Source organism: Pan troglodytes, chromosome 5 (genome assembly GCF_028858775.2).
Source record: "Pan troglodytes isolate AG18354 chromosome 5, NHGRI_mPanTro3-v2.0_pri, whole genome shotgun sequence".
Taxonomy (NCBI): Eukaryota; Metazoa; Chordata; class Mammalia; order Primates; family Hominidae; genus Pan; species Pan troglodytes.
In genome coordinates, this window is record NC_072403.2 from 67,341,876 (window position 1) to 67,358,390 (window position 16,515).

Genomic DNA, 16,515 nt, shown 5'->3' on the forward strand with positions numbered 1-16,515 from the left:
TCCCTGTTCCTAGTTCTCTCCTTTCTATGCTTTTTGTTCAGTAAAACCTAAGATCTGATATAATTAATAATTGGAAAGAAATCTTCACTGTCATAATACATTCATTCACCTTTTATTTATTTAACAAATATTTATGATACCTACTTCTGTTAGGCTCTGTGTCAGGCTTGGACCTGTAGTGGTGAGGTGAGTTGAGATGAAGAAAATCTGTGGAGAAAAAAAGAAGATGAAAACATGAAACAAACACAGATGTACGCTCATAGGTATGATGTGATTTTTGTATGTATTACTTATACATATGCATGCATCTACTTTATATTTACTATATATTTTACATATTTATATATAATTTAAACTTATTCACTTTATGTGCTTATTCTATACATGTTTTACATGTGTATATAGTTACAAATTATCACAAGTGCTATGAAGGAAATGAACAGGTTATTTGACAGATAACAAATTATTAATGATGGGAACTACTAGAAGGGCAATAGTGAGTCCCTGGAAAGAGCCAGGTTAGGGATATTACTTGATTCAAAGAAAAGTGGCAAAGGGGACTTGAACTCCCTGTGCTTCATAGCCTAGCTCCCAGAATCCCTGTTCTGGAATAAAGGAACCACCCAGAGCTGTGTCCTGTGTGGGTGACCAAAATGCCCATGAATGTAGCCACGGGCACAGAGTGAGCACATCAGTGTGCTCATTTTCAAGGAACTAAACATACCAGCACAGACTGGTGAAATCTAGAAGACATTTAGTTTACAAGCCTCTGTTGTGAACATGCTGTGAGGAGATATAAAAGAAAAAGTACCTTTGACTGCAAAGCTCTGAGTCTAATTGGGTAGAATAAACAGATGCATGAGAAATGACACCGGAGGCAATGGACCAAAATGTGCAAAAAGAGCTATTATAAATGGAATAAACAGAGCATGGCTGAGCTCATCCTTTTTAAAGGAAATGAGTTAGAGACATGGCATTTACTTAATTGATGGTGGAGTCGGTGAGAATATATTTAGATGGACACTGAAAATAACAGCTTAAATTTAGGAAGACAAACACAGAGAGAGGATGCAATTTCTAGTGAAAAATAAGGTAAACAAGATAAGGAGTTGAAAAGCTTTGTTCTAAACTTGCTAAAGTGCCTCTGTTCCTCTGAAGTGCCTGTTTACCTTATGTATCAATGTTGTTCAACAAAGATATAACTTCTGTGGACAGGGTATAAACACTAGGCATCTTCTGAAATAACAAGTCTGTTACATGTTTGTTAGTAAATATTCCTAGTTCTAAAAATATTTAAAAATAAAAACCTTCTATTTGAAAATCCTAATACTAAAATTTGTCCAGCATGAGAGGCCTTGGAACTTTCAGTGTTGTTCAGAATGAGCTTAACAAATACTATCTGAATGATTTCTAGGTGCCAAGGAAGTCAGTGGACACTAGGAATGCAAAGATAAAACAGTCCTTCCTTTATGGAACTTCAAGTCTAATGTGAAACTGAGAGACAGAGAGAGAGAGAGGTAAATATACCATTTCATAAAACGCTCTATGGAGGCACAAATTGAGGCTACAAATCAATGCTTCCCAGACAGTGACTGGGAGAGTTCAGAGAATACTACTGCAAGGATAGTTACTTGGCTTAGAATTTATAACACAGCAAAAGAAAGTAAAATAAAAAAGATCATTTGGGGAAGAAAGAGCAGTGTAATAGGATGGGTATACAGAAAAATGGTGAAAAAATTTATAAAATATTATTTTTAGAAACTCAGCAAGATCGCATGTTTCAACATTCAAAGTCCAAAATAAGTTTAACAAATTCATGGAACACACAACCCTAGTTTGGCAGCTTTGGATTAAGAATATATTTACAGGATTAATTTAAGCTTTTAAGATACAAAGTTGCTTTGTGGCCCAAATTTCCTTCCTCAAAAAAAAAAGCATAAGGAATAGAATTTTAGAATGATAATAACTAACAGGTCCATACTTCAGTCCTGCTATTCTCATATGTGGAAATAGATCTGGAGACCCTGTCATTCTTTGTGAGTTACTAGAAAGGGCGCTAACATTTGATAGACCAACCACCTATAAATCAGTTCCTTGCAGTGAATTTGAGGGATGTGGCCTGAAGAAGGTTAATAATCGAGTATAATTTTTGAGTGTCTTGTGACACTAATGTTAGCAGAAACATAGAAAAATACTTTCTGCCAACATCTCAGGAATATAGTGCAGACTCAAGGTAGAATCATCATTTAACTAGAGGAGGAGAGCTGTAAAGGGAATCATGATTGCTAGTGTTCATGAACCAGAAATCTCTGGAATATTCAGGATGGATACGGGAGAGAGAACAGCATTTCTGTTGTTTGCTCAAGAATCCAGTATGGGCAAGTGGCCTGTGTCAGACCTTGGGTCAATCAGGGTTCAATTAGGAAAATAGGGTTCAGTTGAAGTAGTTAAAGGACTATAATGCAGGGGCTTAGTTAAAGCAAGAAATGGGTAATGAAAGAGACAAGAAACCAATAGAGAAAAGGCTCATTTCTTGTCTCTTTCATACCCATTTCTTCTCTGAGTTGCTCAACTCAGAAATTAGTAACAGGAGCAAGTCGTAACTAACCCTAAGCTGGAGGGACACAGGACAGGACAAGAAGATGCTTCTATAACTAACACAGGAGCCTTGGATTACCTGCTGGGAACTGGAACTGTGGCAAACTTGAGTCGTGAGAGGCAGAGTGGGGAAAAGATACAGCTGCTGCTGGGGAAGGCGCAGGAGGCAAAGTGAATGTTGGGAAAATAACCTGACTTCTACCTTTTTCTCAATCTCATAGGCTCCTGCCAGGGTACTTACCCCCAAATCCTCATTGGCAGAAGCCAGTTGCAAGCTAGCTGAGACAGCTTTCTGGGAAATGAAACCTCAGGGGTCAGATCTCCCTCCTGCTAACTGAGCCAGAGAAAGGGCAAAAAGTGGATTCAAAGGCAAACATGCCCAGAAACAACACAAAACTCAATAAGGAGAGTTTAGGTTATAGAAATCCCAGGAGTATCCTGTGGAATAGGAAGGTCTGTATTCCAAAGACTAGGTTCTTAGAAGGTTTAAATACATACATACATACACACACACACACACACACACACACACACACACACACACACACATATTTGTTTATTTATTTCTTGAGATGGAGTTTTGCACTGTCGCCCAGGCTGAAGTACAGTGGTGCAATCTTGGCTCCCTGCAACCTCCACCTCCTAGTTTAAGTGGTACTCCTGCCTCAGCCTCCCAAGTAGCTGGGGTTACAGGTATGCGCCACCACATCCAGCTAATTTTTTGTATTTTTAGTAGAGACAGGGTTTCACCATGTTTGTCAGGCTGGTCTCGAACTCCTGACCTCAGGTGATCCGTCCGCCTTGGTCTCCCAAAGTGTTGGGATTACAGGCATGAGCCAATGTGCCTTGCCTAAATACGTATTTTTAAGACATATATTTTTTCTGCTTTATGTGACCAGAAGGTCAATGGGAAAAGGGAACGTGTCCATGCACAACCAAAAAATTCCTTTTAATTTGGCTAGAAATGCTCATCACAGAAGACAAACTGATTTATTTTTCTCTAAAAGAAATTGCAATGTTAATATCCTATTTTATAAAACAGCCTACATGTAAGATTTTTTATTTGTTGAAGTAGTCCATTTCACACATCAGAAAATCCTTGAATTGTCAAAGAAAGGCTTATTTGCCTAAATAACTATGTTGGCCTGACACTGAGATGTGGAGTTTGTTTGAAGTTTTTGTACATTTAGTGACCGGAGGTATTTTGATAAACGCCATTGCCTCAAAGTATTCAGTAGGAAGTTTGGGCACCATCTGTGTTTGTTTCTGTAGGAGCAGTAACTGCCTAGAGAGAAATCTGATGCTCATTTCAGAGATGCAGTATAAACAAAATTCAAGATGATGCCTTTAACATAATTATTCCACCTTTCATTTACATAGTGCTTTATGCATTTCAAAGAGATTTGATGTGATTTCATTTAACGGATCTTTACAAAACTTGTGGAAATTGAGTATGGGCTTCTGAGATATAAAAGATCAACAAGGAAAATAACACTGAATTTAGGCAGTCTCTTAAGAGAAGATTGTAAAAACCATATAGCCTCATCTCTTGTTGCTACTAATAGAATATACTTATTGAGAACCTTCTCTGGCAGGCACTTTTTTGAGTGCATCATATATATTAACTCATTCATCATCAGAAAAATCCTATGAAGTTCTCATTTTAAGGATAAGAAGACAAAAGGACAGAGAGGTTAAGTGACAACTAATAAAAGATTTGAGCCTAGGCAGTCTAACAAAATACTGTGTCTCTTAAGCAATGTCTTCTTTAAATATTTACTCAGCAAGTAACATCCCTAATTACAGAGACATATATTTATATTGCGTCTCTTTTTACTTCTAAAATGTGCATGTAACTCAGTGGTGTGCTGGTAAACTGGCTCTCTGCAAAATAATTAAAAAGTCCAGATTTGTAATATTCTCCAATTTCTATGGTATAAGTAGACACACCAGGGTCTACTTCAAGCTACCAAAATGAAGTCATTGAACTTTAGTTGAGAAGAGATGCACACGTTTGGATCCTATGAGCTTGTATGCGCCGGTGCCAGCACATCACTGACTGATTAAAATTACGGTTGTATTCAAGATGACGTATATACCATGCACGTGATGGCCTACTTTTGAAACATTCCTAAAACAGAAATTCATTAGATTTTCAGCTGTTTTATGCCACCCAATATGAATTAAACTGTTTTAGATATGTTCTTATTCAATCACTGCTTAAAAAGAATTATGTAATTATGTTTATTTTGGATTTGTTTTCTCCTGAGGAAAAACAGACTTGTCTAGGGTAAAGCAATCACAAGGCACCTGGAGAAAGGAGTGGGGAAGCCGAAAAAGTGCAACTATTCAAAAGATGGCCCATAGAGAGAGTAGATTACAGGAATCCTGTCCTGTAACAACAGCTTCTGCCCAAGCTCCATCCTCTGGATCTTACCTGCCCCTTTCCTAATACCAAAGTAAGTGGCTGTCATCATTATCAAAGTAGTCTCACACTGAAAATGTTTTTACACATGGATGTCCACAGCTAAGCATTGTAAGATGCCCTCGACTTTTACCCTTATTTTCAAAAGTAGAACAATGAAAATCAAAGCTTTCTATCATCAAGTCACCGTACTTTTTTCCCATCTGTGTTTTGTTTTCATTCTTTCTTCTTATTATTTTCACCCTATGAAACTGTTTCCAAAAGTACTGTAAAATTCCACTGGGAACATATGAACATCTGACATCGTTTCCACAACAACAACCAAAAAGCAAAAGAACCCTGGCTTGACTGGTGCTGGAAAGACATATGCAACATAAGCAAAATAGTTTTTGTGATCTTTTTACTGTGCCTTTAAAGCTCCGTTAACACCCCAAACCGAAACAGTGACAAAACAAACATGTCCTACAAAAAAAGTTGGTTAGCAGATAGAGCTTGGGAAAGCTTTAGAAGCCTTTCTCCTGATCATCGGCAGGTTTGGTGACTTCAGTGCTCCCTGTGGAAGGACTGATCTGAGAAGAGTGGTTTACCAGCTGCTGTGGGCATAAACTTAGAACGAGAACTCTCCTGCTGTTAAAAAGGAACTCTCCTGCAACTCTCATACGCCTTTTCCACCTGTCTTTCCTTCCCTTGTCTTTTTCTTGGAAAGAAAAAACCTAAAAGCTTTCTCCTATAAGCTAATGATTGTGAGTCTTTGTCAGAACATTGGTTCTGGGTCAAGAAACAAATAGATGAACAAACCAAAACTTTCATAGCAAAAGTTCTTAAGCCTTCAAATGGACACCAGTGAAATTTGCCCCACAAGGTGGAATAAATAAAGCAAATAAGTCCAAATGTCTAATTCATTCAACAAACAAATATATATTATGCATAGGCTAGTCCACTATGCTAAATATCTAAGAATTCAAATTTGAATAAAACATAAATCCTGCCCTTTGGTAGTTTGCAGCCTAAATTGCATTTATTAGCTGTGATTAGATTTCCTTATTATTGATATTAATATAAATACTATAATATATAAGTTTTCAGGCAAGCTTTCAAACCTGATTTTCATATAGCCATATCACAGATATATTAGAAAATAATTGAACATTTCCAGGTATTTATTGTTTTATTTACTATTCCAGCCCAATCCAATTAGGAATCTGAAATGCAGATAAAAACCTTAAAGATAAAATTTTATTTTGGGCTAAATACGAAAAAGAAATAAATGTTTCTTTTACTTTCTGTCCACATCTGACCTTCCATTCAAATCCTATCTCTTCTATAAAGCCATGTTTTTATATCCCAGCCAAAATTAACTTTTAAAATCTGCATAATTAACTTATCAATATGTTACACATATATTTTAATCCACTGGTTGTTATCCATAGTACACCTCAAAATCACCTGTGGAATTTTAAAAATGCACATTTCCAGGTTCTAACCTCAAAACTTACTTAGTCAATGCAGTAGGGTCCTGACATCTGTAGTTTTAAAACACACCATGCATGATGCTGATATGCATATGCAGTTAAGAACCACTGTTCAAATTACACTATAAAATTTGGCATTTTAAAATAGTACACAATCCACATTTGTGGATTTATATTCTTGTATTCCCAAGTGAATTGTAATCATCTTTTGCATATAGGCACAGATTTACATTAACCTTGTTCTTTGCAGTATACAGAACTTACTCTGCACTCGTAAAAATTTCCACACTTTTTATTTGAAAATACGACAAGGAATTTCAACAATCTCTATACAACACTATTATATCTGTTTTTATATTGATATTCTTTATACAGTCGTGGAACAAATTTGATTATCAGCAAATGTTATTTATTCATGTTTAATACTGCTTTTCAGAAAAGTTCCTAAATTATGGTAATCTATAGAGAGTTTCAGAGATAGATGATCTCTCTAGCATAGTGGAGTTAAACTTACATTGGTTCAAATCCAAATTATCTTCTTTTTTGGCCTATGGTAAGGAGAAAAATAGAAGAAAATATGTTTACAAAAATATGTAAAGTGCATGACCTTATTAAGCACTCAATGCACAATAGTTAATATAAACATGAGGTGCTGAGTAAGTCGCTTTGTCCCCAAGAATTTTTCCTTGCATCCAGATTCCATGTCTTATATCCTGATAATCAAGTACTCCTAGAGACAGCTAGGGATAAGAATGTCAGAGCTGGAGAGGCCTGCTGAAACGAGTTAATGCCCCAAGCTTCATTTGTAACCTATGAACCAATTTAGGGCTAATAGTTAAAGCAATCATATACATTCATGGGGTTCAAATGTTCTGCCTTGCACTGCTGTTTTTAGGGTCAGTGACATAACAAAGGGAAAGTCCCAATCTTGCATAAACTAGTCACTCAACAAATCACAGTTATTTTTATTAATATAGTAAAATTAATATCCTGAACTAAAACCCAAATGAATTTTAGTTCACTTCGGTGTTCTTTTATTGCATCTTAAAATCCACAGTCCTTATAAAAATATAGTTATAACATCTAGGAAGAATAGTAAATGAGAACTATTGATAATCTTTGAGTGTATTAAAAAAAACAAAGCTAATTCTATCAGCCAGCAAAGAAGAAGATAGCATAACCATCTTCTGGCACACGATGTTATAAAGTCAGACCTTCATCTGGATTAAGGTTGGGCCCATTATGTGAGCAGGCCATGCTGTTTAACCTCTTTAACTCTTTGTTTCTTCTAATGTAAAATGGGGGTAATAAAATACTTGCCTCATTGGGTTATTATGAAGAATTCATTATACATGAAAGCACTCAAAGTCTCTGACAAATAGCAAGCTTCCAATAAGGTTATTGGTTATTATTGTTGACATGTTATTATTATTTATAGATAAGACTACCATAATTTCTCATCCCTACTGGGACACATCTGAGAGTAAAATGTGGTGCTAATGATTATGACCCTAAAACAACAGGCGTAAACCAGGACGTATGGTCACTTTATACACAGTGTAATTCGTTAACTGACAGTGAATTCCAAAGAGAGTGTTATATTGTACAGGAGAATTTACGTGGAACTCTGAAAAGAGTTTGGAAAGATGTTAAGTATGGATCAGATTCAAGATGGTCATAAAGATAAGATACTGTTTTCTTCCAAACTCCTCTGAGACAAAATAGAAGGAGGCACAATGTTTCTATAGTATCCATAACTGTTCTCAACTCTTCCCTAAGGTCTTTCTGAATATCAGGTCCTGGGAAATGTACTTTCATTAAAAAAATTACTTAAGTTCTTTTAAGAAAAAATTCATGAAATATATCTTACACAATTTCCTATCTCATTAAGCAAATGTAAGTGTAATTTATACTCCCCAGATAGTTATTTTAAAATACAAGAATATACAAGGAAGAAAACAGAAATGTATCTTCCAAATCATCTGTATCTCTGATCAGCCGTACATTTATTTCTCCTTTTGTTTCAGAACAAATTAGAATTAAAGGAAGGAACAAATAATTATAGTCCTATTCTACTGGGTTCTGTTCTACCCTACTCCATTCCATCCCATTTCATTCTACAAAGATTTATTGGAAGTCCCTATATCTTGGCCTTCTCCAGTGAAATTGAACTTCTCCTCTAATAAAAAAAGGTGATACTTGGCAGGATGAGTACAGTAATACTTTAGGCAAAGGCTCGATAAAGAGCCATCATGTATGGTGGATGACATTTCTTCTCCACAGAAACTTTTTGTCCCCCATCCACCTTCTTGTGAAAAACAGTGTGAACATTCATCACATTCTCTGAACAAAATATATTTCGTTATTAGTTGATTATTGCTTTTGTTTTTCTTTGTAATACAGGAATTTATAACCTCAAGTTCTGATGAATAAGACACACAGAAATTGTGTGCATATGAAAGTCACCATATTACCACTATGCTGCTACAATGTAGAATAAAACTAAAAGAGTTTCTCACTTGTTTGACATTAATTTAATGTCTCCACTTAGCTTCCATCTGATGCAAACAGCTACTTTATCCATTTAAACATATATGTTTGGGTCCATAATGAAGTGTTCTGTACCTGTCTTGTAAGCAGAGTTCATAAATGAAATCACAAATAGATGAAGGGACTCACCTCCACTGTTAAAAACATTAAACCTCCAAACAGCCAGTCTTGGGTTTATTCCAGCTTTTCGTTTTTCTATCATACATCTTCACCTACAGTCCCAGATGAGCAGAACAGCTTTAAGCATTGTGCAATTACACATACAGGCATCTATAAAGCATTCTCATATTGGATGTCAATCAGTCTCATGGCAAATTTAATAACAGTAGCAGTTGTCAAGCATACCCAAAATAAACTAAATTATCCATCCAACCTTTTGTATTTAAGTGCTTTTTATATTATGTGTTTTAGAAAAACAGTTTCACTTTCAGCAGCATCCTATCTATGATCAGTCTCTCCTGAGGGGTTTTTTAAAATAAGATTGAATGATTCACAATTGCTTCACAGAGAATAAAATACCTAGGAATCCAACTTACAAGGGACATGAAGGACCTCTTCAAGGAGAACTACAAACCACTGCTCAGTGAAATAAAAGAGGATACAAACAAATGGAAGAACATTCCATGCTCATGGGTAGGAAGAATCAATATCGTGAAAATGGCCATACTGCCTAAGGTAATTTATAGATTCAATGCCATCCCCATCAAGCTACCAATGACTTTCTTCACAGAATTGGGAAAAGCTACTTTAAAGTTCATATGGAACCAAAAAAGAGCCCGCATTGCCAAGTCAATCCTAAGCCAAAAGAACAAAGCTGGAGGCATCACGCTACCTGACTTCAAACTATACTACAAGGCTACAGTAACCAAAACAGCATGGTACTGGTACCAAAACAGAGATATAGACCAATGGAACAGAACAGAGCCCTCAGAAATAATGCCGCATATCTACAACTATCTGATCTTTGACAAACCTGAGAAAAACAAGCAATGGGGAAAGGATTCCCTATTTAATAAATGATGCTGGGAAAACTGTCTAGCCATATGTAGAAAGCTGAAACTGGACCCCTTCCTTACACCTTATACAAAAATTAATTCAAGATGGATTAAAGACTTACATGTTAGACGTAAAACCATAAAAACCCTAGAAGAAAACCTAGGCAATACCATTCAGGACATAGGCATGGGCAAGGACTTCATGTCTAAAACACCAAAAGCAATGGCAACAAAAGCCAAAATGGACAAATGGGATCTAATTTAACTAAAGAGCTTCTGCACAGCAACAGAAACTACCATCAGAGTGAACAGGCAACCTACAGAATGGGAGAAAATTTTTGCAATCTACTCATCTGACAAAGGGCTAATATCCAGAATCTACAATGAACTCAAACAAATTTACAGGAAAAAAAACAAACAACCCCATCAACAATTGGGGAAGGATATGAACAGACACTTCTCAAAAGAAGACATTTATGCAGCCAAAAAACACATGAAAAAATGCTCACCATCACTGGCCATCAGAGAAATGCAAATCAAAACCACAATGAGGTACCATCTCACATCAGTTAGAATGGCGATCATTAAAAAGTCAGGAAACAACAGGTGCTGGAGAGGATGCGGAGAAATAGGAACACTTTTACACTGTTGGTGCGACTGTAAACTAGTTCAACCATTGTGGAAGTCAGTGTGGCGATTCCTCAGGGATCTAGAACTAGAAATACCATTTGACCCAGCCATCCCATTACTGGGTATATACCCAAAGGATTATAAATCAGGCTGCTACAAAGACACATGCACATGTATGTTTATTGCGGCACTATTCACAATAGCAAAGACTTGGAACCAACCTAAATGTCCAACAATGATAGACTGGATTAAGAAAATGTGGCACAAATACCCCATGGAATACTATGCAGCCATAAAAAATGATGAGTTCATGTCCTTTGTAGGGACATGGATGAAACTGGAAGCCATCATTCTCAGCAAACTATCGCAAGGACAAAAAACCAAATGCCGCATGTTCTCACTCATAGGTGGGAATTGAACAAGGAGAACACCTGGACACTGGAAGGGGAACATCACACACCAGGGCCTGTTGTGGGGTGTGGGGACGGGGGAGGGATAGAATTAGGAGATATACCTAATGCTAAATGACGAGTTAATGGATGCAGCACACCAACATGGCACATGTATACATATGTAACAAACCTGCACGTTGTGCACATGTACCCTAAAACTTAAAGTATAATAATAATAAAATTAAATTAAAAAATAAAAATAAAAATAAAATAAGATTGAAGATAATGACAAACATTAGTCATTACCATTAGCATAAGGCATGAGACACCGTATATATATATATATATATATATATATATATATATGTATGTGTGTATACATATATATGTATGTGTGTATACATATATATATGTATGTGTGTGTATATATATATATATATATATATATATATATATGCAGCTGGGACATGGCAGTAGAAATCTGACTACCTATGGCTTGGGCAAGCTTCTGACTACCGCTGACCATTATTTTGTAAAGTGAAACTGGTTAAGTCTGGTAGCAGTATCCTTAATGGCACGTGTATCATAAGACCTTATTGTTTTCCACCACACGGTATGGAGCTTAATGTCCTCTATTAACTGAAAACAAACAGTTATACTGCTTAATGACTGTTCCATTAATGTTTATGTGCTACTTTTACACCCTGAATTATTTGATGAATAAACTTTAAGATGTCACCTGAAAACTAAGTTTAATGAAACCTCAACTACTATTAAAAATTCCTGGGATTCTTATAGTATCTCACATTATCAGTTAGGGAGTAAAGAGAATACATCAATATTCAAAAATCTACACTGGTGTAAAAATGAAAGAAAAATCAAAAGTTTGGAAAGAATTGATGTATGTGGCTTGACTCTTGCTGCCTTGTAATTGAAGATCAAAACAGGGTTAAAATAGAAATTACCTGGTCAAACCAGTCAAAGGTGAAACTTGGTTTATTATACCAGAAAGGCTTAACCTTTGTATTTCAATTGTTTTCTGAACTTGTAACACCACACTTATGATCTTTCTACTTTTCTTATATAAAAGCTAGCATTTTAAAAGTACAAGCAGATTAGATGTTTTAATTCAACACCCTTCCTTGGGTAGAAGTTTTACAAAATTACTGAAAATATAGTATCAATGGAAGGTTGACATTTTTGAATTTATGAGAAAAAATGACTTCTGAATTTTGTAGCATTTTGGATATAGCAGTATTATATTTATCCATTGTTATTCATTCTAATATATCCAAATACTGGGAAAATTAGTTAACAATACCCCTTATTGTCCCAACTTTAGTTGGGAATCATCTGACATAGGAAAAAAACAACAACAAGAACTGAGGAAAAGACAGTCCCCATTTCCTTTTGGAAAACAGGCATCCTTTGACACCATGCATGGTATTTGCAAATCCTGATGTATACATATTTTAACAGAACTGTAGCTATCTTCTCCTTCCTGTACTGTGGTTTTACAGATCAACATTAGCTTCATAAACACCGACAAATTAGATGCAAGTTTAAGAGATGTCAAGCCTTCTTGACAACTTCCTGCTAAGAACACAACTGGAAAATGACAAATTTATCATATACCTGATGGGTAGAAGTTTAAAGTTGACTGCTTTTGATTACAAGTCATGAGTTTTTCATTCTTTAGTATATTTTGCATTTCTTAAACGCTGTTTCACTGAAATATATTTGGTTAAATTGATTTGAATTTGATTAGTTTAGCACTATAGTTTTAATATCTGTAATAAATAAAGGTGTGTCTATGGTGTTACAGCACATTAAAAATATTTTGGCTGAGCAATTAACTTACTTCTAATTTTTAAATATATACCTATTGGATATTAACACAATTTATTTGTAATTTAACAGATATACTTTTTCTAATTCTACATATTGTTAGCTAATATAATTCATGCTCTAATTCATGTCTAGTCTATTTTTGATGTTACATAAAAATTTGTGTTTGGTATGCATTTCATAAAGGAATTAAATTATAAATTCTAATTTTACTTCCAATTAAAAATAAATATAGTATGTTTCTCCAGTTATTTTATAGCTAATTTTCATATGTCAAAAATTAAAATAGAAGAAAATATTTTAGGAAATAGAGTATTGGAAATACGGTTTAGGTATTATCATGTTAATATAGGACATAAATCACTGGTTTTAAATGTTGCCAGAACTATTAGGAAATATTTAAGTGTTTTACTACAATATAAGGGTATATTTTTAAGTGTAAGAGGAGTTGCATCACTTATAAGTAATGCTTGCATTCTCAGAAAAACCAGGGAGAAGAAAGAGTTAACAGGTTGTTGGCTAATTCTGGCAAATGTCCTATTTGAATAGATGATCAGTTCAATAGATAATACTTATTTCTAAATTTTACTGCCTTAATGTAGAAAAAAATAAACTTTCAAAACTGTGTAATCAATAAAATTAGAAGGTGGGTAAGTATATGATATAGAAAATAGAAAAATTACATAAATAATGTTCTATTAAAGTCTGAAATACAATCTTATTCATTTATGTAAGTAAGTGCTGCTAAAATCTGAATATCTTTTGAAGGAAAAAAAATCCAGAATTAAATGTATTACAAAACTGATGTTCTGTGTAATATAAAGAATACTTTATTTTAATTTTTAATTATAAAGATTATTCACAGTTTTTACTCTAATAATTTAATTTTGAAATTTAATTCCATCATAATGAATAGTTATCAACAAATTAATAGATGGTGCTTAGTTCTGAAATTTCTATTCTCAAGTTATATTTTCACATTTTATACATTGAAAATACTTTTAAAAAACTATTATATTTAGGAACCAATAGTCTGACAAGTTGAATAGTTATATTTTGATGTTGCCTATGATTTTATTAAGATCAAAACTATTAGTCATATATACAAATCACTTGAGAAGTGAGATATGTGTTATTTCTGTTACTTGATAAGTCTATGAATTGATTCAATGCAGCTGTAAAACATTAATGCTATCATAGCATTATTTCGAGAAAGAAGGTATACTTCTATTGCAACAAAATAAATCCTACTTGGAAAATAAATACAATAGAGCACTTACGTCTTCACATTTCTAAAAACATATCCAGAGAATAAAATAATGCCTAAATATTTACCAAATATCATTATCAAATAGTTTAGCTTTATAAATAAATACACATTCTAGAAACATTCTCTAGCATGTAAAATATTATTATAGTATTTTTGCTGTGGACATTGTAGACATACTTGAAGTTATTTTTCGTTTACACTGTGTTTCTAGACCCTTCCTTCTACGTTGCAGGATGAGAATAGGTGGTGGGGAAATTTTATTACCAAATATATATATTTGTTTCACAATTTGAAACTTAGGAGCCACTTCCTAATACAAAAGTGCATTTCCTGATTCTTGCAGTTAACCAGAAATCTGTCTGCTTCTGAGTACACCAGACCCTGAAGTGTACAGCACAGTGGAACTATCTGACCACAGGAATGAAAATTCAGAAACTTGTGTCGAATTTGGAAATAGAGTAAGCCTAAGACTTTGAAATATGTTGCTTTTATATTGAAAAAGCTTTTTTTCTTCTTAAACGATATAATACAGCAAATTAATTGTAAAACACTAAACTCTCTAATGATTTGCCATGTATTGCTTCAAAAGTGGGTTTGTGACAAATAGGTATTTCTGGTTCCTTGCAATGCACTTCAGCAATAAAGGTGGACAGAGATAAATTAGATCAAATAGTAGAATCTTCCAGATGGCTACACTTTCATGGAAGAAGCCCAAGTCTCTGAACTGCTAAATGAAATTGTTTAGTAAATTAAATTAAGATCAACTGTTGACCTGTTTAATTTAGACACAAACCTTCTGTTTTTTTTTTTTTTGTTTTTTTTTTTTTTCTCAAAAGCAGGATTCTTGGTTGAAAATTAGAAAACTTCTGTGAATGTTCTGGCTTTTGCAAACCAAACAAAAATTAGACTTTTAAACTCATTTAAAAACGTCAATTATCCAATAGCTGCAAAGTACTTTTTTTTTTTTAAGATGGAAGGACAAATGTAAGGAAGTATATAAAAATAATGACAAAAGTTATGTTAATTTTTATCTAGTGGTAGAATAACTATATTCCCTTTTTTAAATGAAGTTCTTTTAATAGTAGATCCTAAAGAAATGAAATCACAATTCTGATATTTTAAATATAAATTAGAATGTTTCCATTTATTTATTACTGTTTCACATTTTTAATTAATTTCAATTCTATTCTTCCCCAGCTAAAGTTTTATGCAATTTATCAAAAGTCATAAACAGTACATAAGAAGTATTTTAAGACCAGAAAAGATGGAAGTATATTGATATTTATTCATTTAATTAAATTTGAAAAATGTCTCTCTTCAACTTGGACCAATATACTAGTTAAGAAAAAAACCATTAAGCCTTTTCCTAAGAGGGCTCCAATTTTTGCATCAGAAAGGTAAAGCCTGGCTGCTTTTCTGCAAAATATTTCTTCGTCATCTTTAAACCAAGATACTGCAGTTGATGTCATTTTCCCTTATGTGACAGCTAGCAATATATTTAGCACAGCAGACTATTTGGCATTCACTGAATATTTTTTAACTAAATTGTCATGAGGCTACTTTCTTCTGAACCTACTTCATTTAGTCACAGGCTATCATTACTAGCGTTATTTGCAGGGTGAAGTGTTTTCTTGGGTGATACAATGAAATGGTAGAATTAGTGATGGAAAATTATGTGGATTCAATACATCATTTGAATATTACTTAAAATATTCAAATATCTTGGAATTAAATCCTGAGAAAATTAGTGGTTATCTCCTACTTCTGAGGAATCAAATAAACTCATCACTAAGTTTTACCTATGAGTAATTAACTTTTTAAAATACTCTATGCTAGATATTTCCTATTAATCTAAATACAACAAATAAAAAATACATTTTTATCGAGAACTTTATATTGTTAAGGCTTGCAAGAGGGTCTATTTTTTACCCCACAATACATAGTATTATATACCAAAATACAGAACTCTTAAAATGTAGGTTCAAAAACACTGTCTCTCAAACATCAATATATTTATAAAATAGTGTGGTAAAATGACTTTGGTATACCTTTGGCATGCATAGATTTAGTACTCCTATTTTTTAATATCTCTGGACAAATCTTAAGGTGCATGATATGCAGTATTTATAATTTTCTAAAAATACAAATTTTATTTAACAGACAAGTGAGAGGCTGGTATAAATTTTTATTTTTTACCTAACACTGTACACAGACATTTTCCAAAATGATAAAAGAAAAATCTGCTGGTGGAAGTGAAAGGAAAGTGTGTAATGGTCTAAGAAAGTAATTATTGTGAGACAGAAAAAAGAAGCTCCAGATGTATTTAGGAGTTGAA

At 33.9% G+C, this 16,515-nt stretch overlaps 1 protein-coding gene across 9 annotated transcripts in view; it reads right to left on the reverse strand.

Annotated features, from left to right (window-relative positions):
- Positions 1-16,515, reverse strand: part of KHDRBS2 (KH RNA binding domain containing, signal transduction associated 2) — a 687,327-nt gene that overhangs the window by 59,533 nt on the left and 611,279 nt on the right. For 5 of the 9 annotated variants that reach the window (XR_001718489.4, XR_008548534.2, XR_010158053.1 and 2 more), the window contains 3 exons: positions 9,175-9,257; positions 7,010-7,043; positions 145-207 (listed from right to left, as the gene is read on the reverse strand). Coding sequence is in view for 3 of the 9 variants with exons in the window: in XM_016955743.4 (XP_016811232.1) it covers positions 162-207 (46 nt within the window). In the remaining 6 variants the exon portion in view is untranslated. The remainder of the gene's footprint in view (positions 1-144; positions 208-7,009; positions 7,044-9,174; positions 9,258-16,515) is intronic. The other 4 variants (XR_010158052.1, XM_016955743.4, XM_009440123.5 and 1 more) reach the window with 1 other exon arrangement.